This window comes from Ochotona princeps, chromosome 10 (assembly GCF_030435755.1).
Source record: "Ochotona princeps isolate mOchPri1 chromosome 10, mOchPri1.hap1, whole genome shotgun sequence".
NCBI classification, from domain to species: Eukaryota; Metazoa; Chordata; class Mammalia; order Lagomorpha; family Ochotonidae; genus Ochotona; species Ochotona princeps.
In genome coordinates this window covers 37,025,335-37,052,527 of record NC_080841.1, presented here as the reverse complement: position 1 = coordinate 37,052,527, position 27,193 = coordinate 37,025,335, and the positions used below count along the sequence as shown (strand labels likewise).

General features: G+C 38.0%; 1 protein-coding gene across 1 annotated transcript in view; it reads right to left on the bottom strand.

The window, feature by feature from the left end:
- PLXDC2 (plexin domain containing 2) overlaps window positions 1-27,193 on the bottom strand; it is a 415,329-nt gene that overhangs the window by 6,149 nt on the left and 381,987 nt on the right. Inside the window, exon 13 of the mRNA XM_004578559.3 lies at window positions 17,920-18,080. Coding sequence (XP_004578616.2) covers window positions 17,920-18,080 — 161 coding nt within the window. The remainder of the gene's footprint in view (window positions 1-17,919; window positions 18,081-27,193) is intronic.

Sequence of the window (27,193 nt, the reverse complement as noted above, 5' to 3'; positions counted from 1 at the left end):
CTCTGCTATTTCAGATGTTTCCTGGTGTTTTTATTAATATCTCTTGTCACATTTTAACATAGATTATAGTTGTTTATGTGTTTGCATAAAATGCAGTATATGTGTCTAACATATACATATACGTATATGTATACATAAGGAGACAAAAATTTATAAATAATGAATTTAAAAGGTAAGGTTGCTCATGTGCAAAAGATACAATTCACAGGTACAAGGAATTTTCAAAAAGTTCATTAAAATTATAAGCTATAACACATGAATTTAAAAATAGTTTTTACTGAGACAATCTTCATTATATTTTCCAAGAAGTTTCTGAAGTATCTTCAAGAGTATATGTGTGTGTATACATAAACGTATGTATAATCTTCTGTTTTTATGAATCCTTGGAGTGAAGCACCATATCCTGCTCAACTGCGAACTAATCTCAGCAGTTGGGAACGGAAGATACTTGAGTAGGTCCTTTATGTAACACCTTCCTACTCCATCGGATGACATTATTATCACTAAGAATTGTGGAAGGAAAACAATGACCAATAGAGAAATGTAGACAATAAACATTTTCTTGTTTTGAACTTCATAGATGAAATCATGACAGTAAAGCAGAATAAAACCAAAACAAAACAAAATTGCAAACAAAATAGAAACAGGACAGGGTAAACAAACGTGCTTTTGAATAAAAGGGGGGCAAGGCACGCTAGGGACTACTGCGACTTGAGGGACCTCCACTAGGCTGAGCATGATCTGCACTTGTAATAACAGCATTAAAGCCATTTGCACTGTTTCTTCATATTTACAACCACAATGCTATCATTCTTATGTTTTGAATCTACTACTTTAACACAAGTACTGGAAGTGTCACGTGGGCTGAAGACAACACTGCACTGAGCATTGGGAAGATCACTGAATGCTTATAGGAACTTATCGTCTAAATGTCTGCACGCAGTGGAGTTCACTGCCGGGCCCAAGTACATAAGTACATAACTGGGAGTTCTCTGGGTTACAATGTTTACAAAATGGTAAACACTGAAGCCATGTATGTACATAAACATATCTACACACATAAACATACATGCACATATATGTCAGCAGACTATAGAGTAAGTGACTCCACTCCTTAGTACTTGCATCAGCAAAATTTCTTTCGGGAAGGAATATTTTATTACTGACACAATTCACAAATTTTGGTGCATGCTGGTAATAGAGAGCCAAGTTTAATTTGTTCAGCTTTATGATAACTTGCCATTTTCTACCGATGATGCCCTCTTTATTACCTGCACCTAGAGCAGGCAGCTTTGCCCTGCAGTGTTAGGTACAAGGAGACTCAGTGTCAGTATCGTTTTCCGCTCTTACTCGACAAGTCTATGCCCTGTGAAGGACACGGCATTGATTCTTGAGGGCCAAGCTCTTGCTCTGACTTTTCCCACCGTACTCCCTCTTTTGTACCTCAGTGCATTATCCGCCGCTTTGTCGCTCAAATTGAGGATGACTGGTGTTAGTGAATATTAGCTAATTCAGTGGGAGTGGCATGATTATTGTTTGTATACCTCTCGGTGGAATGCAGCACTCAAGTAAAGGCATGTATAGTGTGTTTGGGGAGGAAATCACATATTGGCAAATGAATGTTTGAATGAAATCCAATTCATAGTGTAAGCCAACAGCAGAGAACACAAACTAAGATGGTATATAAAATTCAGGACGTACTGGAAATATTTGACTATAACTGTTACGAGTCACAAGAGGAATGAATATAAAGACAATGGCAGAATTAAGGCAGCCCTACTGTCACCAGTAGGAGCCACTTTAGGTCATAGGACATGTCAGCCACCAGTGATGGGTGACTTTTTTTTTTTTTAGTAATTTATTTATTTTTATCGGAAAGTCAGATTTACAGAGAGAAGGAGAGACAGAGAGAAAGATCTTCCATCCACTGGCAAAGGCCGGAGCTGAGCCAATCCGAAGCCAGCAGCCAGGAGCTTCTTCCACTGCTTTCCCAGGCCACAAGCAGGGAGCTAGATGGGAAGTGGAGCAGCTGGGACATGACCCAGCACCCATATGAGATCCTGATGCCTGCAAGGTGAGGATTTAATCACTATGTTACCGCACCAGGCCCAGTTGCTATATTTCCTTCTGCTTCATCGCTTCTAGCAACTTTAATAACTTTCATATTCCCTGTTTGTTCCTCCTTGATCGTTCTTTCTCATCCTAATTGTTCTTCTCTGTCTTTCCTCCGCCCAGTCACCTCCAGGGTCTGGCCATCAGCCAGCACTGTCCTGCCTCTGAATGCCTCACATTAGGAAACTCTGTCAGTCTTTCCAGTTCATCCAAGCTGAATTCCATACAGCCTACATTCAGCCAATCTATTCTGTTTTCACATCTATCAATTCTGGATATTCCCTCTACCCTTACCCCAAACCCTCATTTTTTTTCCTAGCTGAGATCTCAACTAGGGCAGAGAAAAGCATCACATTCAGGCTAAACCAGTCCCAAAGAATCACATTCTGATTCCACTGGGGAGTCAGCCATGAATTCACTCTTTTCTTGTGGGATCCCAATAATAACCTGGAGCCACAGCAGTTTGCTTTCCTGCAACCAGTCCCAGGCAGCTCTCCTTCAGTCTTGCACGTCTCCACCCATCTTTTTTTTAAATTCCCAAGATGAAAACATTAAGAATACGCTAATCCTTGGGGCCAACTTTGTGGCTGGTGTTGAGCATAAAGCTGCCACCTGTGGTGCTGGCATTGCCAAAAAGGTGCAGAATTCTGTTCTGGTTGCCTCACTTCCCATCCACCCACCTGCTAATGCATCTGGAAAAGCTGTGGTCCCAAGTGCTTGGACCCCTGCTCCCCCATGGGAGATCTGGTTGAAGTTCCTGATTTTTGCCTGACCCAGTCTCCTGTCGCAGCCTTCTGAGGAAGGAACCAGTGGATGAACCATCTCTCTGTCCTTCCCTCTCTCTCTCTGTGACTCTTTCAAATATGTGGATCTTAAACAAACAGATTTATCCGTCCCCTCCCCCCAGTGCCCTTGTAACTGTTCATACCTGAGGTAGGGTGCCCTGGGGAGCAAGTTCTTTATTTTTCTTGCTTAATACTCCTGTCTTTGATGAGAGCTTACTTCATTCCTCTTTACCATTCATCATCTTAAAACACACTTTCCTTTGCTTTTTAAATTGATACCTACACTTGAATTGGGGGAAAAATTCCTTTATGTGATACTAATCTGTATGCTCCTATTCCATATTTCTCCTCTCTGAATGTGAAGCCTTTACATTACAAAACCATTTCTTCCTCCCTTTTAATCTGGTGCTACTTGTTCTCTTCCTCAAAACTGCATTTTCTCAGGTCACCAACAGAGCATACTGTTAAACTACCACTGTTTGTTTTTCTGTGACTTCCTCCTAGCATCTTACACTGCTGCCTGGCATCACCCTCTCCCCAGGCTGGCTTTCTAGGATGGATGGTACATTCTCTTGCATCTTGCTCTGTTTCTTCTTATTTTGCTTTCCTCTAACTTGATCCTAAATATTAAATACTAATGTTTCCTATAGGTTTATTGCGAATGTTCTTTTCTGATCTCTCTCTTCTCCATAGGTTCCCTTTTATTGTTCTGCTTGTCAACTCACACTATTGTAATCCCATATTTTCTGACCTCATTGCTTTACCTTAATGTATTTCTTTCCTGAAATGCTTTTGCTTAAAGAGACCTAGCTGTGTTCTATTAACCCAGACCAAATACGCTTACAATCCAACCCCTGAAACTCTTATACACAGTTGGTGTGGCTGAAAATTAATATAGCTAGTTAGACACGTTGTCTTCACTGAATTATTCCTCTTACATAATAGTATCTGCTTCTTTCTTCATCTTATGATTTTTGTCATATTACGTAATATTAATACAGCTATCTCTACTTCATAACATTATATGTACAGGCATGTATATAATACTCATGTATGAATAAGGCAAATTGTTAAAATGGTTAAATATGCATGCTTATTCAATTCTTCCTTATGCTTTTCTACATTATTGTAAATATTTAACATGAAAAGACAGAAAAGACATTAAAAATGCAACCCTTCATTTTCCTCCCTCAACTAAGTCTGACTTTTGATGTTTCTAATTCTGCTACCAGACAATTTAAGTTCCCAGCAGCTTAGATAATGCATTTTAGTTATTTGATTCTTTCATTCTTATTCTACATATGCAATGCAATGAAACAAGGCATCCTTACTCTCCTCTTCTTCACCCCTATTTAACTATAGGATGTTCAGAAATTGCTTAATTTCTTATATTCTTGGGTGTCTGTAACTCTTGGATATAATAATACCCAAATCTGAGAATCAGGTAACTGACAGAAGTGCTTTCTAACGCAAATATTTAGCAGATAAAATGGTTAGATCTAACTTTTCTTCACAAGGCAATGAAGACAGCCACAGTTCCTTCTATCAAGATCCAAATCCAGCTCTCAGCATCCTTCCTACCCATGGATGACAGATATAATGCATCATCTAACTCTGTTCTTGGGATTCTTTTCCTTTATCAAGGACTGTGCACTCACTCCATAACGCTCTTCCCAGCTGTGGTCCTTCCTGTCTACAGAATGAAGGCCAGATTCTGTGATCTGATCTTCAAAGCTTCCTACACTCAACTATTTTGGGGGGAGAGGGGGGGTACATTTGAAAGGCAGTGTTAGAAAGAGAGAGAGTGTGTGTATTTTCCATCTTTTTGTTTGTTCTCAGAATGGCTGCAATGGCATGGGCCAGGTCAAATCCAGGTGCTTCACTTTGGCCTCCCAAGTGCTTTATCTGGGTTTCCCGAGTGGATGCAGACGCCCAAGTATTTCAGTCATCTTCTGCTGCTTTCACAGGTGCATTACAGAGAGTTGGATCTAGCAGCTATGACTCGAGCTGCTGCCCATACAAGACGCTGGTACTGCAGATGGCTTAACTACTTTGCCACAATGCTGGCCTTGATAGTTTTTTTTTTTCCTTAAAGTATGTCCTTATTACATCTGAACTGTCTTTTCCTCTTGCTGTTTATTTACAACACAGCATCTTTTCAAGCCTCCCCCAGTATTACATTTTATGAGCTACCTCTAGGTCGATCTCCTAAATCCTTCATAACACTTGACTTCACCCTTATTCAGCATTCATCTTATCCTTGGCATTCCTGTTGTTAATATATTCTTATGTAGCTGTTTGGCAAAAGGTTTTTATGTTTAGCATCTTTGAATACATACAAAGCTGAGAATATAATTACAAATAAGATTACCACATGATTTTTTTTTGGTCAAAATTAAGATACTTTGGAGAGTGAATGAGGGAACTATTAATTATATCAAATAAGATACACACACTGAAGTGGGCCTCATTAAACTAGGATGTATATATACCTAGGTCACACAGTTGTGACTTTTACAGCATCTGCCAGATTGCACAACACACTCTAGTTTTGACTTATTTTTCCAGGGTACAAGCTGAGAACATTCTAATCTTCTTTAGCATTTGGTACAGTTCAAATGTTGATACCACTTTTGCAGAATCTCATGATTTCCTGAGCCACAGTGGCACAACTGATTATTTTCTATAAGAACTGACCAATAATTTGCTACTGGACAGGTAATTTAAGGAAAAGTAACTTATCATGGATGCAAAAACAAGTCAGCTCACTGTTGCAGAATCACTGAACTAAAAGACCAGATAATCCTCTTGTAGCAGTAAATCTTCTAATAAAGTCAAATGTGAGGTAATACGCTCCTGAAGACCAGAAGTCTGGCTGTATTCCTCCATAGAACTTTCGTATAAAATCACTTGTGTAGGGAACCAATGCGTTTCTAAGGGAAGTAAATGAAAGCTGGCAGCTTCAGCCCTCATTATTTAGGAATGGTAAATGGTGAGCTGTAACCCTATTTAACGACACAATTTGAAGACAATAGAACAATTTATGGCAACGTATCCAAGAGTGTATTCTCTTCACTTGAGGAATTTAGAATAGTAGTAAGCAAATGTAGATCTTCCTACGTGTCCAGTACTTCATGACACATTTTTAATTTTTGTATATTAAGATGGAGTTTAAAATCTCAGAGTTTAAAAGACAAGTTGGAAACCTTTTCCTTTGAAAGGGTCTGTACTGAAAAATTAGTATTCACAAAGGTGTATTTCTCTAAATCTGAGGGGCTTGATTTTGCCATTTTGTATATCTATGATTCTTTGTTAAATCGTTTCAGAGGTTAAAATAAATAGGTGATAGTGACTGAGCAGGGAAAAGCTTATTACTAGTTCACCAGGAATACAGGGAGATCTGCGATGTTGAGGGTCAAATGTAGAGATGTTACAGGTCCATTTGTAACTGCACACTATTAGCACAGCGTTGTAACTGAGTAATAGCAGTGTTTAATCATTCCTCTCTCAGGGCCTCCAGCCGTGCTCATTACCCTCCTTTATAAAGACTCACGCCATTTTTACCAGAGCTTTGTTCAGACTGCAACACATTCGCCCAGGGACAAAGAAGTCCAGACAGGCCTTGTAAGAGTTTTATATGAGTCAAGTTACAGTTCTGGAGTAACTCAATTTGCTATGTTTTAAACATGAGGAAAAAGAAGTTAAAAAGTGAAATGTCTGAGATACACCAATTAGAGCCAATTAAAAACAACCACTTTTATTATATAATCAATGTTATGCTCTCCAGAGGATCATAATACGGTTTGTGGAACACTTGACTCACTTATTCATTTTCTTTTGTTCTTATTATCTGAATTAACCACCAATTACTGCATAAGAAAATGGAGTAAGGATGGGAGAAGAGGAACCTCTGTGGTAAATTTTGGTATTTATCCAATTTTTGGTTGAAACTTAACAACTTCTGTTTAAAATCATGCTGTTAAAACAGATGAAGGCTGTATGGGAGTCAGTAAAATTAGTAAGGTAAAAGTTGGAATATACAGAAGACCTGCACTCTTCCACATTTTTACTGGCTCCTTATTCTGCCACCAAGAAGCACCAAAGCCACAGCAAATCATTTCTGATATCATGTTGACTATATTCTTGTATATGCAATGCCGAAGTAAACAAACACTTGTTCTTTCCTACACTAGGAGTCTACAACCTCCATGCAGCCTTTGAGACATCATGCTAACTTTTAAAATGCTAATATTTGGGCTTGGCCCAGTAGCTAGCGGCTAAAGTCTTTGCCTTGCACATGCTGGGATGCCAATGGGCACAGATTCTAATCCCGGCCGCCCTGCTTCCCATCCAGCTCCCTACTTATGACCCAGAAAAGCAGTCAGTGACGACCCAAAGCCTTGGGACCCTGCATCTGTGTAGGAGATGCAGAAGAAGCTCCTGGTTCCTGGCTTCGGATCATTGCAGCTCCGGCCAATGCAGCTGCCTGGGGTGTGATTAAGCAGTCTGAAGAGCTTCCTTTCTGTCTCTTCTGCTCTCTGTGTATCTGCCTTTCCAATACAAATAAATAAACCACTTAAAAATGCTAATATTCATTTATCAACAATGCTGCCTTAATCTTACACATTTAAAACACCCTGTGAATGAATGTAGCAAAATAGTTCTAGTAGTGTATGATTTAAATGACACCAAATCCTATAAATTCAGTGTTGCAACACAAGGGTTGCTTAAATATTGAGAACACAAATTTTCTAATGGAGTTTCATTTCTCTTTAGATGACACACATACAACGCAAGAATTGTGAACCACTGTGCGCGATGTTTCTTTACAATTCTTTCTACCCCAACCTTTCCGTCATGTTGTGGCTCTGTTTACTGAAGCTCCACTCGGGTTACTTTAGATGAAAACATTTTTTTTCAGATGAGTATTTACTGGGCATTATGCTTATCCTTGGGGAAAAAGATGATGGATGAGACAGATAAGGTTGTACTCTGTAGCTTCCATGTTGTTACTAGAGTTATCCAAGAAGTGAAATAAAATGATGCTTACAATGGAGAAAGTCTTATGACTTCATTTTAAAGTCAGTCCCTTGGAAAGAAGTATCAGCAAATTATATCTATTAAGCAAAATTCTGCCCACTTCAACAAGTGGAGAAGAATTTTAAATTTCATAATCTCTGGCTACTTCCTGGCCCACTGAAACATTTTAAATCATTTCATCTTAAATCAAACTCACATTGAATTTTAAGCTCTTCTGAATAAATTCTGCTAAGCAGACATTATTATGAATGATGAAATATTTAAATACAAATCTTCATTTGAAAAATATTTTGCTTTTTCTTTTCTGTACTTCCATAATTCTTTGTAAACAATAATCTTTACTGAATAACCATATTTCATTCTTGCTAGTTATAAAAGCATTGTTTGCTTGAAAGCCAGGGGGGGAGAGAGAGAGAGAGAGAGAGAGAAGAGAGAGAGGTATTCAATTGATGGAAGAGCTGGGCTGGACCACGCCCAAGCCAAGACCAGGAACTCACTCCAGGTCTCTCAAGCGGGTGGCAGAGACTTAAGTACTTAGCTGTAACTGCTGCTTCTCCTTGCGTGTGTTAGCAGGAATTCGGAATTGGGAGCACAGACAGTATTTGAACCAAGGAATTCTAATATGACATGAATTAGCATTTTAACAACTATGTCAAACACCTCCAACCATTATTTTTTCATTCAATAATAATTACTTTTACATTTAGAATGTTCATTATAAAGGATCTCAGCCTTTTAAAAATTTTTTAAAGATTTCTTTTGGTTGTAAATATAGATTTACAGAGGGAAGGAGAGACAGAGAAAGATCTGCTGCTTTACTCCCCAAATGGCCACATAGGCTAGAGCTGAACTGACCTGAGACCAACAGCCAGGAGGCTTTAAAAAGGCTGGGATGCCATATGAGCTCCCATTTGTGTCCTGGCTGCTCTGCTTCCCGCCCAGCTCCCTGCTTGTGGCCTGGGAAAACCACAGAAGACGGCCCAAAGCCTTGGGAGCTTGCACCCGCGTGGGAGACCTGAAAGAAGCTCCTGGTTCCTGGCTTCAGATTGGCTCAGCTCTGGCAACTGCAGCCACCTAGGGAATGAACCAGCGAATGAAGATCTTTCTATGTATCTTTCTCTGCAAATCCGCCTTTCCAATTAAAATAAATACATCTCGCAAGGATATTATTAATCTGCTCTTTATTCTCTTTAAAATTTGGATATCTTTGAAATATCCTTACATTTCACCTCTGAAGTGTTCTGCTCATTTTCATGTCTTGTAGATGAAGGATTGGCTCTAGTCACATCTCTTTAAGATTCCTCTTATATCAACAATGCCATTAAACTGGATCTATATCTTATGCCACACACAGAAAAAATCAACTCAAAACAGATTAAATACTTAAACATAAGACCTGAAACCATAAAACTTCCAAAAAGAAAACAGGGGGCAAGGTCCTGGGTATTGGCCTTGAGTTTTTTTTTTTTTTTTTTTTTTTAATCTCACACTAAAAATTTATACTACACACACACAAATTTAAAAAGAGACATCAAACTAAAAAAAAAATTCTGTGTAACACAAACAATAACATAAAAAGTCAGCCTACACACTGGAAAAAAACAACTTGCAAACCATAAAAATGTTAAAGGGCTAACAATATAAGAAATTCACACAAGCCTTTGACGAAATGAACAATTAGAAATGGGCAACTGACTTGAATAGAAATTTCTTTAAAGAATGAACATGTGCATGTACTTTTTTTTTTAACTTGGAGGCCAGTGAGTGATAAAACGATACATCTCCCTAAGTGGAGAATCATGGGGAAAGATTAAGAAGAACTTGTACATTCCTCTCGGCCACCCCTGATCAAACGAGATCATTTCAGTGAAACATAACTGCCCATGCCTTGATGTAACTCAGTTGTCTCATTTACAAGCACATTGGAGGTCAACTTGAATTAGGTCTGTGTTTGCTAGAGTTGAGAAAGTAAGAAGAGAAAAACGCATGTTGTCCAATAGCGGTGATTATACAATGAAGGCACTCATGAACAGATTCTCACAGAACAAGAGTGGAGAAGATTCAACTTAAATTTCAGAAAAGTTCCTTATGAAAATGTTTAGAAATTCCCAAAGTCTCCCTGGCAGAGGCTGAGAGGGAGGGAAGCTGTGCAGCAGAGATGGGGAGTGCCTTGAGCTTACAACTTACAGCCAAAGCCCTCACAGCAGTCAACCTCAGGAGAAGGGAAGGAAAAGATAGAATAGAAAGAAAAACACACAAGGACTTATTTGCAAGTAGACAATGTCACGGATGCTGCTCCTACCTATTTGAGGAAAGCATACGTATTTAGCTGTCAATTTTTCTTCCTAGTAAAATTGAACAAATTCGTTTTCGATGAGGACTCTGGGGGATAGCAAAGAGCCCTCTGTTCCTCTGGCTCCAAACTGCCTTCTGATGTTCGAGGAAGTGCCTCCTTGGAAAATAACTGTTCGCAGGCATTTCACTTCACTTGCTGTTTTAATACAGTCCTTTGTTTTTATGTGGACTGCAGTGCAGGCAGAACTGAAGCGTGCTTACCCTGCCCTTCATACCCATTAAACCAACACCACGAACTGCTTAAAATGGTAAAAGCTGGTGGTTTTCGCCTATCTCATTATTAATTCTACTGTCTAGAAAGGAGAGATTTTTCTTTGTTCTCTGAGCACATTTTGTTTTCTTTTTGAGTTACACAATAAGATGTCTTCATATCATTTAAACTTGCACAAACTGCTGTGTACTTTGCAATTTTTGAATCTTTCTGAACAACATATAATTCTGGGAGGAGGAAGAAACCACAGGCAGAGACAGAAGACCCTTACATTCATTCCAGCTTCCCCCAAACACAGCCTTTAAATACCACCTGCAAGATCCTTGAGAGAGGGATTTCTGAAATACTGCATAGTGCTTGATGAGAGTCCCCTAGCACCACCCTGCCAGGATGGCAGTGACCTCTTTTGAGTCCCTCTGATGGCCACTGTCTTTACAAGTAGCCCCCACCCTGCCAGGATGGCGGTGACCTCCCTGAGTCCCTCTGATGGCCACTGTCTTTACAATCAGCAGCTTCCCCACAGAGCCTCAAGGCCAGTCCTCAGTTCCACGCAGAACAAGATGCTACTGCTGGAGAGTTCCAAGGCTTCCCCCACTCCCACGTGGCTCTCCCATGGACCTCTCCTTTTCTTGATTCTCTCCTCCCCTGAGTTTCACCTCTTTAGAGTCCATAATTTCTCAGAAACATTTAAGGTTCCATTCCACTGGGGTGCAGAATGCAGCCCACTGTTTTTTATGGTATACCACCCTGTTCTTCATAAATCCTCTGATACGTTTGAAAACCGACAGCCACATACTGTGCATTATAAATTTAGATTACTTGTGGATAAAATTGAATATTTATCTATTTTCACTCTGCATCAAGTTTTCTCCATTTAACTTGTATATATTTAAGATTCAAGTTCTAGTTGCCAATTGTTGAGGTTGGATTGCCAAGTAGACACCAAGGGAAAAGAAAACTTGGGGAAAATGACTGACATAAATTTAGACATAAATAAGGAAAAAAAGGTAATGTGCTATTACAAGAAAATCAGCCCTTAATAAAATGCACCAGGATTTAATTTAAGCTGCACTAAGATTAAATAATCATGACACATATATTGCCCTATCATAATAGAAAATTTTTTCTTTTGAAAAAGCAAATACAAGAAAAATAACTAGTGTTAAAAAAACTAGTGTCTTTGCTCAATTTTTATATAGGTGAGTGCTATTTTATCTTTTCAAAATTATCTCATCCATAATTTTAATTATTATATTAATTAAACTAAATATAGAAAATCATGGACAAATAACTACCTCATACTCATTTACTAAATGACATAAGAAAAACTGTTTTAATTTTGATATTAAACATAATTTTATTCATTATTTAAGAAATTTAAGAAAGTTTTTAATAGAGTGATTACTACAAGGAAATATGGCAAAATAACTTTACCACATATGTAAGTTAAAAGCATGTTTGGTTAGCACTCTAATAGAATTATATAAAGCAAGATTACTGTTATCCTTTGCAATAAATTTCTTTATATTTCATATTCCCTAGATTCTTAAAAATATGATCTCTGAAACGGAAACGCAGTAATTTTTCTTACAATCACATTAAATCTGGTATTATTTATAAGCCAAAGTATGCCATAATTGGCTTATTTAGTTGTTTTATATTTCTGCCAGAAAAAAAAAAACTATGCTATGTGGAACAGGCAAAAAATAATCTTATAACTAAATTAATCCATGATTGTTGTGGAGCCATAATAACTGCGAAAATTAAAATTTCTATTATCTTTCCACAAAAGAAAGGTTTAAGTAGTTATTTTAACAAAGGACAATCACCAAAGTCACAAGGAAGACACTGCTCAACAGCTGCCACTGTCAGTAATGATAACAGTGCTCTGTGTAGGAGGCAAAGAAGAAAAGGATTATGACGCCTCAAACATACAGTATGCATTTAAAAAGATATAACTGGGGTTCATAAGTATCTAGGTAAATTCTAAGTGTGCACTTTCTGTTGCTTTTCATTTGATTCTTTCATCTCTTACAAGCTTTCCTGAGAAGTGTCTTTATATCCACCTACAACCTGCCTGTTTATCTGTCCTTACATCTATTATCTGCCAGCTGTCTTTATTTCCATGGTCTTTTTTTCCCAATAGAAACACTTAGAGAATAGTAATTAAGAAGGACGTGGAGCAGAAGGATGAGTGAAGAATAAGATATTTGAGTAAATATTTTTAATAATTCTTATCAATGAAGGAAAGAAAAAAATCTCATTAAATTAGAAACACTACTTTAGTTTTGGAATTAAATGAAAATGTTAACCAAATTGAAGATAACATCTATAAAAGAAATCTTGTTTTGGTGAGTGTATGTACAAGGCAATCACTATGAACTTGAACTGATGTTTCAAAATCATTCATAAATGTACTTGAATACAATTGTGGAACTTTAGAAAAAAAAAAGGAAGAAAGGGAAAAAATCACTGGAATACAAATAATTTCTTTTAAAGAAATAATCCACTTTCACATACTTTTCTTTTTATTTTCCTTTATTTCTGGAAAGCTGTCATCTAATAAAATATACCTTTTTCACAGAGGAGGTCAAACTCTTTCAATTGATTTTGTTCAATTTTTTCCTTTCTTGTAGCAGTACATCAAAAGTAAATACCACTGTTTGCCTCCGCTCACAAACAAAAACAAGATGTATTTTATTTCAATAAATCATTTTTTTCCCCTGGAGTTAATCTTAAGTCTGAAATAAGATTAAGAAAGATCTTTAGGGCAAGATTCAGTTATATAAAAAGTGTAAAAGATATTTGTGGTTCTCTGGAACGATTTTTCTCTTCATTCTATGGATGTGTCAGTGGATCATGTTCCTGAGTTCCAAATGCTATCATTACAGCCAGCAACAAATCAAGATGCCCCAGCTTTCAGGAAGGGCTTTTTTTCTTCTTCTTAGCAGCAGACCTTTCATTTCTACCTGCTCCTTTCCTCCGCTTTCTTTGCTGGTGGCACTGCTGATGGCCAGGAAGAGCGCAGTGCCACAGCTGACCTGACTCCTTCCACCCTACTCTCCATGACCCCTTGTTTGCCACAAGCATTTTTCAGGGTGCATTTCCCAACAATGGCATACTACTCCAAAGACTCCTGACATGCAGCTGCTGCTGTGGCAGCCCAGGCTGCAGGGCCAGGACGAGGAGCCCCATGCTGAGGCCTTGGCTTAGTAATTCCGTGGCACCTGCACTGAGCGGTCCTTCAGCAGCCTGGGTCTGCATTTCTGTCCTGGACTCCAATCAAAAGGGAAGGAGTGGTGGCAGGCACAGAGGTCTTGGCTGCATTGAATGTATCTGGATTTTATTTTATACAACTGGGTTTCAGAGATATACCAAATTACACAAAAAAATTGTCCTTTTTACATTTAACATATATATATATATATATATATATATATATATACAATAGAATATTAGACAATTCATAAAAGTTTTTAAGAAAAAACAAACCAAAAAATCCTCAAGGAAATATCCTAGTGGTTCTTAGTTTAGGAGTTTTTGTATTTGATTTTGGCAGAGTTGCAGTAATCCTAGGTTAAAAGCATACTGAGGATGGTTTCCGTTCTGACAGCCTATGATTTTGCTGATTGAAAATACTGGGCACTCCAATTCAAGGTGCAAAGTTTGCTCTTCCAGGGACGACACAAATTTTGAAGCATGACGAAAACAGTGACCGCTTAGGGGAATGTAGGATGAAGGCTGCATGGTGAAAACCACTTTGGAACTTTCAGAGCGTCTAATTCACACCACTAGGTACAATTCAAGGTGATGAAACTGGTTTCCCCTCTCAGGAAAATTAAATGTTTAAGACAACAGTCTTACTTATTTACTTTTTTTTTTTTACCACCACATATCCAGAACTTCACTAAAAGCCCTAAATGATAAAATATTGTTGTTGATGGTAATGCCACATATTAGTAAATGGCAAGTTCAGACACAAAGATTCTTGACAGTCTGTTTGGATGAAGAGGTTGGAGTGACACAAGATGGGACCATGAACCAGGGAATGCGTGCAGCCTGGAGAAGCTGAACATCTCAGGGAAGTGATTCTCTCCTGACAATCCCTGAAGGAATCAGCCCTTCTGACACCCTAACTTTAGCCTAGTGGGACTGATTTTGACCTCTCGACAGTGTGAAAGCTGTTTAAGTGACTCCTTTGTGATAAATTGTTACAGCCGCAATAGGTAACAACTACCTTGTCTTGACTTCTAGAAACTTTTTAGGCCTTCACATTTTCAGAATTGCCTCATAATAGCATTAGAAGCATAAAGCTACCAAATGACACGTTGAATGAAAAGCATACAGCCGTGAAAGTGATATTTTCTGAGATATTTCCAATGATATTTCAGAGTAAAATAGAATTATGTCATTTTTACAACAGGATATTAATTTGTGCTGCAATGAAATCAGAGCTGCATCTAATGGACTAACATCAATTATATATGTAACATTTCCAAAGTCAATTAAAATATTAATAATAATTATGTATGCTAGGACTGTGAATCATTTTCCTGCAGTGAGTGACCTAATTTTCCATAATGAAGAGTATTATTTTCAGAATGAGAAAAACACCTCTATTTCATTTAAAAGTAGATAGAAGAATAATAAGGAATACCGCATCTAACGTACACAATATTGTTATACTCTGTTCCTTTAATGTCGCATCAGCAATCTTAATTTAAAGATCCATTTACAAATCTTCACACTATAGATTTGGTAATCCACACACTGAGGGGCCATCAAGGATCTGTGTTTTGAGTTTGCAAACATTGCTTAGCTTTAGGAAGAATAAGTTATGATTGCACTTTCCCAAAAACCATTCGCTGACCAGATACTCCGAGCTATGAGACCAGAGCAGGGTGTGGGTGAGGCAGTGCTGTCAGCTGACACTGGTAATCGACTCCATGGGAAGGAAACAAGCAGAGAGGAGAACATCTGGGGCCTGCGTGGAATTCTGCTTCATGTCAACGTGGACAGGGCACAGCTACTTGGAGGACTCCAGCTGGCTGACTCTGGCTGAGTCCCTCCTCCCTCCACGTCACAGCCTCTCTGTGCTATAACAGAATAGGAGTAAATTCTCTGCTAAGCTTCCTTTTAGTTCTAACTTTCCATAAATACATGTAGGGGTGCACACCACCTCACATACTGTAGATGGCTGGTCCTCTATCAAACGATGTGACACATTTGAAAATGTAAGTGCAGACGCACAGCGCTCTTTCTCTTTGGCAGGTTCACTCTGTAGTCGCACAGGAGCACTGAGCAGATCCTTCACACTGGGTAATCTGCTGCTGGTCTTACCACCATCCGTGATTTCACACTAGCCTCTTTTTCACAATGTCAGAAAGCAGACTGCTTAGCATACTATTAAACGAGGCTTAGGCATGTGTCGGGTGACAGCAGCAGTGGCAGTCTGTCTGGTGGCCACGGAGGCTTTTCTGCCTGTCACTTGTCAGCTTTTTGAGGAATGACCACACAATCTTAGGAAAGCTGTTTACTTCCTGCCATGAAAATCTAACACACTGACACCATTTTACAACAGCGTTTCCACTCAACGCACTGCTTGATCGTTTCTGCTATGATATTGAGCAACGGTGTTGTTTCTGGAACGGGCTTTCAGTGAAACTTCCCTGGAAATCTGAAACATCCTAAGATATTTATTATATATATTTTTTCCCCAGGAAATGGGGATGGAGTATCAATTATTTTGAAAGAGACTTAAATTACATAATGCAGACCTTCAGGGACTTAGAAAGCTGAAATGAATCATATACAGATTTAGCTTTTAATGCAAAGCAGAAAGGCAAATGCCAGAGAACACGGGAAAAGGGGAGGGAGAGGTAGAAAGAAAGAAGAAGGAATGAAAGAGAGAGAGAGAGAAGGAGAGGGGGAGGGGGAGCGGAGGCAGAAGTTGGGGGAGGGAGACAGTGGCAGAGAGAGCTGGGGAGAGGGAGAGGGATAAAGAAAGAGGGAGCAGGAGGGAGGAGAGAGTGAAAAGGAGAGGCAGAGGCAAAGCGGAGTGAGAACAAACACCATCCGTAGCCAGTGGGGTGGACTTGGGAACCCTATGCACCATGTGGCATCAGAGACTGGCAGCAGCCAGTCTGAATGATCTGAGCTGGGAGGGGAGGGCTTCTGGATGCAGGAACTAGAACAAGCATGGCATAGAGTATTTAGGATGTGTATGGAAAAGAGCAAATTGTGAAACTTTACAGCAGTGCCAATTCCAGGTGGCAAGCCACAGGACACATAGAAAATGACTGATAAGATGGGGACTGCCAAGGTGCTGGGTTCCCACACAAGGAAGCTGCACTTGTTTTTACAGACAGCAGACAACCATATCCACCCTTGGGGCAATTTTTTCATTGATTTGCCTTCATTCCTTTCTAATACAGGGGCGAACGTCATTTCACTCTAATTTAAAAGGCGTTGTACTCTCTCTTTCAGCAAGTGAGCAAATTTCCAAGCAACCTTTCTGTGCCCCAAACGATAAATCAGATTTGAACTCTTACGTGTTTGAAACAGTACAAGTGAAAGATTTGCTTCATTACTTACTGTTGCATTTGGAAGAGGACTGGCTCACTGAAGTGTCAGAGTGAGAGCTACACGCACAGTGGCTCAGGCAACCCAGCCTTCCCAGGGACAGAAGCCAGTTTTCCTTGTTTCCAGGGCTTGGTGGGCTCTGCCCCCTTACATAAGGTCCCTAGTTCTTCTCCTGGACATGAGCACTAATCAGCATTTCTGAACACAAGAACACATCAGCAGGTCTACATAGCACTCTCTTCATTCATAGGTGTGTATGTCTGTATATGTGTGTATGCATATATATATATATATATATATATATATATATATATATATATAAACTGTAAAAATAAACAAACATTACACAAAATAGTAAAGCATATGCCATTGCCTTATTTTGTCATCTGTATTTAGTAGTAAATATGCTATTTTTAAAAAAAACAGATTTGGACCATTTTGAGAGCAGGCCTACCATTTTGTTTCATAGCCACAATCAATACTCAACTAGGAATTATTGGTCAATTGTTTCATCCAAATCCTCTAACCTCCAAGATATGTTAAATTTGCTCCCAGGATCAGGAGACCAGCTGGTCAACATACTTGATATAAGAGGACAGGAAAGTATCGTTTCTATTTTCCTTTGGATTTTAAGAGGCGAAACAGCTTCTTTATAATCTTCTAACTGTACTTGTCACATGAAAGCAGCCTAGCCCTACGTATGTGTGTGCTGGCATGTGTGAATTCAGCCACTTGGAAATGGATAAATCAGATGCTCAATATCAAACACAGGCCACATTAGCCCAGGGACACGCTTTGTCAAGCAGCATGGTCTATGCTGAACTGGATGCTTACCTCAATGAAGAAGATGCTGGCTGCTGATGTTGGATGGTGATACATGTAGACTGTCACAAGAATGGCTGCAGCTATGATGAGCACCAGGATGAGGATTCCCACGATGAGGCCAGCATGGAGACTTCCCCCTTTTTTCTCAACTGCACTGTCATCTGTAGAGGCTGCAAGAACATTCCAGCTGTCAGGCTCTTGCTGTGGGTTCACTTAGGGCGGATAATAATAAAATGCCACTCTTTTTACAATGCTGCTTCCCTATGTACCAGTTTCAGACGATAGGTGCCCTTCACTTGGGCAATGAAAAATCTATAGTATTGATGAAGAAAACACTCAAAACCTTATTTTAATTTCCAGATGAATAAACAAAATGAATAGAAGTACTAGAAGTACCATGGAAAAAGTCCAAACTCTAACTATACAACAAATGTAACTTTTTCTTATTAAACCAATTGCATTATTTGCAGAAAGCCATTACTCTGGGGCAGAGAATTTTAAATACAATAATATCAGGTAAGTTTTGGTGTATATAGACATTTTCAGAAAGTCTTACATAAACTCAAAGCAATTTTTCCAAATTATATTAAATTGAAGTGTTCTTTGAATATGTGGTGGGGTAGGTGGGTGGGTGGCGCGACATTTTTCATGACAATTAGCCTTCTACTTGGGATGTGAACAAGGGTTCAAGAGCTCGCTCCACTCCCAATTCTGCTGGCAGAGTACACCCTGGGAGTACCTGGGTAATTGGGGCCCTATCTCTTATATAAAAGACGTAAAACGGCACATTCTAATCCTGCCTGTTGTAGATACTTGGGGGAGTAACCCAGGGACTGGGGATTTTTCTCTTTCCTTCCTTTCCCTTCTCTCTCTCTTCCCCTAACCACTGCCCCCTCTGCCTTTCAAGCAGATTTTCTTTTTTCTTAATAAATAGAATAAGAAAATTTTACAAAGTCTAGCAGATGGATGCTGAATGATTCGGGAAGTTTTCTCATGATGTAAAAGGAAAAACCACAGCACTGAAAAACACTCTGCTATGTTACAAATCAATATCATCGTCTGTAACTATTACTGAGCTACTTTCCACTGTAATAACATTTGTAGAGAGTTACAAAATGGAGGAATTTCTAAAGCATTAACTACCCAGTCCAAAGTCAATCAACCAAACAAAACTAATCGCTAAAGTCTCCTTTTCTAAAATTATGCAATCTTTCATGATTATTCAGTCATTTAGAGATCTTCCTAAATTATGCACAATAACTATATCTTCGTGCAGAGCATGAATGGTATTTTTGAATAACTACATAATTCTTTAAGACCCACAGGAGTTCCAGAACAGTGGTTCCCAATCCTCTCATTACCAGTCTGTCTCTTATTTTTACCCTTTGCCTCACATTTTCTGGTCTGCTCAATCTTACTTAACAAGCACTGATTTATTCAAAACTTTTGCTGACAAAAACCAAACATGACTGCCTATCGGAAAGGGTACGCCACATGAACTTACAAAATTACAGCTAAAGTGAAAAACACGACTTCTTAATTTTTCCTGCCTATTCTTTTGTTACTTTTTTCTTTTTTTCTTCTTGAAGTTCATTGCTGGTGATCAATCATTCTTTTCCAAATTGGCATGGCTAAAAGTCCTAAAGGCTTCCATCACATAACAGAAATTTACTTGTGAAAGAATAGCATATTCAAAGAGTAATTCATCATACAAAATGTATTTATAACGTACCAGGTATATCTGTACTGCTTCCAAAAATTGATCAACAGTATTATTATTAATATGTCCTTTGGTAGTGCAAATCAAGGCATAAGGAATTAAGGTTAGTGCTAAATAAGTGCAAATGCACCAACTCAATATGCCCCATTGTCCTACACACAGGGCATTTATGAAAACTTTGCTTGAATAATAAATACATCAATTTTGGTAAGTCTAAAATAAATATTATCTCATTGAAATATCTGGAATTGAGAACTTGAGATTTAGTGGGTAAAGGTGGATTTGGGCTCAGATAAAAGCAGTCATGGTCTCAGAACCTGATCTCCCAACTTCCCATCAAGACCTCCTTGATTAACACTAAGCTGTAGGCACTAAGATTTCCAGTTATTTCATGTTCTGAGTTCTTTAGTCACAGAGTTCTTCACAGAGTATGATAATTTCAACGAAAGGAAAATTAATTAAAAAGATAGTTCAAGAATTAACATTGTGCTTCCCATATGGCAGGAATCATGTCTGCCCTAATTCTTCTCCAGGCCAGGACTTAGGTGACCATCTGCCCATATACATTCAAATCCATTTCTGGTGGAAAGGAAGCGGGGAAGAGGGGAAGAAGAAGAAAAAAATGAAGTCCACAGCAAATGGTTTCAGCTGTTGCAGTGACCACTGCTCTAATAAAAATTAAATGAGGTGATAATATATGACTTCACTGGTTTGGTCTTGAGTTATTTTATCTTCATAACATGGTCAATAACAGTAATTACTCCAGAGCATGGCTGTGAGAATTTAATGTTTAATATATGTAAGGGTCTTAGGAGAGTAACTGGCATGTAATTAACACCTAATACTAAACTATTACATTGTTATTATATTTCTTATGTGAGATACATGAAGGAATTTTCACATTCATGATGCCTTGTAAACTAAGTTTTTGCCTCTGACATTAGTTTCTTTTAAAAGTTTGGATTTAAATTTTTATGAATGCTTATATCATTGTATCCTGTGAATTTGGCTGTTTAAAATTATTTTTACAAGAATATGACATATTACTGTCATGGGAAAACAGGATTAATTTAAAATGTTGCTTTGGGAAAATGTGGCAAAAATATCTGCTTGAGCCAACAAAGAAGACTTGATGTTTTCTTCCATTTCCATGTGTAATTTCATCCATTCCATGCATCATCCTTTCCTCTTTCCTCCTTCTCCCTCCCCCTCTCTTCACTCATCTCTTTATCCATCTATTTATTCACCCACCAAGCAATCCACCAAACCATCTGGCTCTGTTTCTGGGCTCTGCAGTCTTTCATAGCTAACACATCAACTTTCCACTCTTCCTAGGAAGGAAGAACAGAACAAGAGACGTGTCCTATTCAACATCGCTTTTCAGAACCAAAGTGTTCTTTGACTTGTAGGGTGTAAGTTGCTAGTCTTTGGAATATAAAATCATGACCAGATTCATACCTTGAATGCAATAAATTTCACTTACTACTTTAATTTATAAATGTTTATCTTACAATTATTACTTATGCTTCCAATAATGGTTCAGTTAGACTATCTCCCTTCTAAATGTTCTCTTCCCTTTTCCTTTTAGATATTAAGCCAAATGTAGACTGGGGAGTCTAATCTCTTGCTTTGCAAATCAGCATTTTATAACATTTTCATGGCATAAATTAATTAGCTGAGAGAGAGAGAAACTTCTTCCAGTGGTTAGCTTCCCAAATGCCAGTAATGTCCTGGGCTGAACAAAGCCAAAGCCAGAATGGAAATTCAATGCAGGTTTCCCATGTGGTAGCTATCCCTGTTGCTTCCTAGGGTTTGCATTAACAGGGAGCTGGAAAGGGGATCAAGATGTGGAATGTGGAAGTCTCGATTGGCAGCCTAACCATTAGCCCAAATTCTTACAAGATGATGATAATCATTGAGAAGATGATAACTTCAATACAATAAACAATCTTCAGATTCTTGAACACCAACCAATACATAAATGAATATTTAGAGACTGGTAAGTATATGATTTTAACATGTTTGTAATGAGCAGATCATTTAAAGAGACATATAGCAAATCCAATTGTGAAATATTGCAAGGCATTCAAATCTCATAAATTGCTTATTACAAAATCCTTCAGAGTAATTATATGAATAGTCAAAGGTTCACACAAAGTTTTAGAGAACTTTTTAAATTATTTAACCATTTGTTCTAATGCAATGATTTTAAAGCTAGTCATTGCTGACAAGACCAGCATCTCTCTCATAGCTGCTTTCTGCAGTCTTTAAGTGATCATACAGTGACAGACCTGGTTAGGGCATATTAACGGTGGCTGAGCCTGAAGGTGTGTCTATTTGACTTTTAGCTGAACATTAATCTCAATCACATGGCACAGACTTTGTATACAACTTCAAAGAGTTTGTGAAAAATGTACATGTCTTTTATTGCAAGAAATTTAAAAATCTATGCCTATGAAAGGCCTTCACAAAGTTCATAGAGAACATGTATTATGCCAATTGCAGAATGTTTCCTTTTTATCCTCTTTCCTTTCTTTCATTCTTTCTTGCTTGGCAACAATATAAACTTATATGTGGTGCAAGTAGGTGGTTTGTGATGCCAATATCCCAAATCAGAATGTTGATTTGGGTCCGGGATGCTCCACTTCTGATCCAACTTCCTGCTAAATGAACCTGGGAAAATAGTTGGTGATAACCCAAGGGCTTGGGTCCCTGACAACCATGTGGGAGAGCCAGATGGAGTTCCAGAATGCTGGCTCCAGCCTGGCCCAGCCAGGAAGAATCTTTTGGGGAGTGAACGAGAGACTGGAAGATCTCTCTTTCTCTCTCTCTCTGAATTGTTCTGCCACTCTTTCAATTATTGTCTTTTTAAAATGTTATCATTTAATTCCATTTCTCCCAGGCATTTTGAAGTCCCTTCTTTACAGGTATCTTCAGACAAAATACAGAGCATTCTCTTTGTTAAAAATGAAAACCTCAAATGCGAAACTGAAATTTAAAAAGTATATAGTACGCTTAGTGGCTCCTATAATTGAAATGTATTTCATTTGCCTCAATGACAAATAAACTGATTTGACTCCTTCAGAGAAGACAACATACAGAATGTCAACTTTGGAAATAGCCCTTCTGTAGCTAAACTGTCCTATTAAACTGGAAGATGGGAGTGAGCAAAAGAAAACCCTGAGAATACCTCGGGTACAAATTTCTTAGTAAGTTCATTGCAGTCTATTAGAGGAATTAAGAGAATATTCAGTGGAGATGATGCCCACCCTCCTAGCACTATTACAGATCTCTAAGGTGCTGTCATTCATGTCCAACACGATCTAAGGCCAAAGGATCCTTTTTATCCACATATCACCACATGCAGGATAATTCAAACGTTTCATCTTTGTTTGGCCTTACGTTGTGTATTAAAGGGGAATCGTGAATAAAGGACAGTAAGTCACCATAAAATTGAATGTCTGAGCCCAACACTATGGTACATTTAAAAATGTATTTTAGATGTCTTCAGAGTAATGGCCTTACATTCACTCTGTTTGAGACATATTTTCAAACACATAAATGAAGTGCAGAAAATCAATGGTATCAAAGGTAATATACTCTCATCTGATCTTCCAAGGGACTTATGTAGTGTCTGGCTTTTTAAATACTTTATAAAATGGAGATCAATATTTAGACACAGAAAGGACTGCAAGAATCGTAAGATCTGTCAAAATAATTTGCTAGGCTTGAGGCAAGTTTTAGCTACCACAATAGCAAAACCAACAGATTTTTAAAAAGCATTAAAGTGCAAAGTAGAAAGTATTCAAGAGCTCATATCTACATGTTTGTTTTGCTGCCTTTCATGAAAAGTTCATGAAAGAATATACTGACAGAAGAAAAGACTAAAACAAATAAGGCAGAGGGAGAAAGAAGAAAGAAGGAAACTAATTTTTTCCAAGTGTATGATTAATTTAAAACAATATTTTTCCTGTTTCTTCATTCTTTCCATGAGTTGTTTTATTTTTCCTTTTTCTGGATGTAGATGCATGTGGCATTGAAAGTTCATATTCTTCAATGTGGTAAAATATTTTAACACACTGCTAAGATGATCTGTACCTACCACTAAATCTTGCCAATAATTAAAGTGTATGAATAAAGTGAAACTAAAATACTCCATGTTTAAAATTTTATTCATTTGAGAACTCTTGTCCTGGCCTAAAAATGAAACATTATGACCCATAAATTCCATAATGTAGTAATATGCTTTGGGAGACTGAGAAGCTGACAAGTTGGACAAAGTCTCATACAAATTTGTTCAAAATTCATAAATTATGAACAGACCATGCCAAAATGTTCCCTCTTTTTAACACTTCATAATGAAGTTAAACTATAAATGCTTAAAATATTAGTGTTCCAGTTTTGGATTAAAAACACACACAGAGACACAAGATTTTCTCTGTGACTATTAAATCTATTTATAAATAAACCATGTTTTGGAAGAAAATCAAGTAATAACAATTTTAACTAAATTACCTTTTCTTACAAATTCTTCCTATAACCAATTTCAATTTGTACCATACATTTTCCCTCTTAGCTCTCTGAGTATGGACATGATCATGAGGTTGAGTTAATTCAGTTTTCTCCTGGTATTTTGTGCATTTTCTACTTTCCTTTTAAAGTAATTCTCGCAGTTAGTCTGGTTTTGTAACCATGGTTTTACTACTTATTAGATGTCCACCAGTCAGTGGTATCTGAGTGTGAAGTTGCCTTGAAATTGCATATAAGGTAGACCTAGTTTACAATATACACCACTGTGACAGTCACTCATAATTCACATTGCCGCATTGTCACGGGAGGGATTTGGGTGAGTCCTGTGAAGAGATATAAAATTAGATGCACAAATCCATCTAAGTGCATCATGTATAGTAGAACAACGGTTGGCCAGGACAGCTGGCTCAGCTTCCTGTCACAGCCTGTGCTACTACAGGGCAGCTGTGAAATTTCTTTCAGGAAAAACATATAAAGCATTCTGGGCTGAAAGAGCCTAGGGTCTGACAATTCTTTTTTAAACAATAATCCATTACCTCTTATCTCAGAAAAAAATGAAGCTCAATAATGTTTCTGTGAAATCGTATTGGAAAAATGCCTGAGTCCATCCAAATGAGGGATTTGGAGTAGCAGGCAGCATGTGATAGTCTACTTCTAGCCTCATTAAGTGACTGGTGCATTTAAAAGAACAGATTTGACATATTTGCCTCTACCAGAGGAGTAAAATTACATCTTTGGAATAATGCATTACCATTTTCCATTACATGCATGTAACCCTTGTAACAATCTGCAACTGCTTGTAATATTTTCAGCAATCAAGATCTTAGTTAAGAATTAACTTTTTCTAACACCAACTTTCTTTACCAAGCGGTTTTTCTCTATTTAAATATACACTTTAAGTTATTTTGGAAAAACATGTCTCCACTTTCACATAATAATCCAAAGAAACCATAGTACATAATTTTTTCAGCTAAAAGTAAACTAAATGGTTTCATGAAAGACCTATCATTAATTCCATGCCAAACTCTTGCATAGATAATACATTAGGATCTTTTTAAATTTAGTAGAAATAATTTAGTAGAGTTTTCCTAACAAGTATATTCACAGTGTGTATGGAATTCTAAAAATAACATTGAGAAAGTACTTTCAGAATATAAAACATAAGGACTCTTTAAGTTAAATAATCCTATAAATTCCAGAGGAAAATCAACATATATTAAAATAGATCCTTTACATGAATAAGCCTCCCAACGAATATTTACCATTCTATCCACTCCATTAGGTTTTGGATCATGGAAGAAAATTCTTTCTCATCCTGTTCCTGTCTGTCACTGTGGAAGGACAGATGTATGTCCATCCGCTGAGCTTCACAGAGTAACACTGGGACCTCATGTTAACAGGCCTCCAATCCTGTTTTCTCTTCTGCAAATATGTATGAGGGTTCTATCTGCTTCCTGGTGGTTATGAAGACATGATATCTCATATCTTATAAAAGAGCTTGGTACTATGTCTAAAGTACAGAAAATGCTCAGTGCTATGACTGTTATCAGGAGTACTCAGACTGTCATTCTACTGATTATTGTACTTGACTACATGGAGTTCATGAGCATTAATCTTAACACCACTGACTATTCCATTGATCATTATCCTCATTTTTCTCAGTGATGGCTGTGTTACTAGGACAATATGATGCTTTTTTGAAAAATATTCATGGAAATGGGGACTCTATTCCTTCACTGAAGTTAACAGGCACAGTGAGGGACAGCAAGCACACTCCACTGAACAGTGTTTCCGGTGAAGGATCAAAGTTTACCTCACAGGTACTTGCACTGCACCGCTGTTCCAGGGAAGCATGCTGTCCCAAGCAGTGGCTTGACATGGGAGACAGAGCATACAGCCTATTTTAAAAATAAAAAAAAAAACAACAACCAAACAAAAACAACTAAAAGTTTAGCTGCTGAGGTTTCATAACTCATCTAAAGAAAACCAATGCTCCATTGGTTACTTGTAAGAACTTTCCTTTAAATACTGAAGAATTTTCCATCAATCAAAAGTACTTTGGTGTTTGAGTGTATGCTAAAAACTAACAAAAATCGGTGGCTCTCCCCTGTAGCTGGCAAAGATACCCAGTTGGTTTATGTGTGTACCTCTGGATTGCTACGTTAGTTCTCGATGTTCTTAACAACTGTATAACCCTTTTATTATCTGTCATGGTTTGATATGAATTACTGCTCTCTAGGAATGACAACAAAGAGATTACTATGGAAGTGCTATGGTCGAGGAGAATCAACAACTGGGAACAAAAAGTATGACAAAGCAAGGTCATGGAACTCCAGGCATCCTGACATGGATGCTCAACATGTTGAATGCGGCATAGAGTATGGTCAGTTAGAGAGTGCAGCATTCATCGTGACCTCTTCCACCCAATCAGCTTTGCCAGAAGTTTTTGCTCTGCGGCCTAAAGCGTATCCTTGGGCTGTGCAGTTCTACAAGCTCTGGATTCAGAGCATTAGGGTGATGAGATGAGAGCAGCAGTAAAGCCCCTTCTGACTTTAGAACCCTGTGATAATGAATTGCTGAGATTCTGGATGGCTTTAACAGAAGAACGGTCCACAGTTGACACAGATAATTGGGCAACATTAGGTGTATCCCTATGGGCAGGATAATCTGATGGAGAATCACATTCCTTATTGACTTTTCCTTGCCTGGCATCCAGGACAAATCAGTTAAATCACATGGATTCTAACTGCCCTTTTGTAAAATGCTTCTATTCTACTGATGAGCCTCTGGATGGTTTCCAATTACTGACAATTATGAATATACTTGCCATGGTTATTCTAGCACAACTGTGTATGAACTCTTCTTTTGGATAAATACAAGTAGAATTTCTGACTTGGAAGATAGGAATAATTTAAGAAAACTGGTAGCTTTTTAAAGTGACTGTGCAATATTGCAGTCCTATCTGTGAAACATTGCGTCTAAAAGCACAATATCTTCACCAATACTGTTACTTTGATATCTATACCAGTTAAG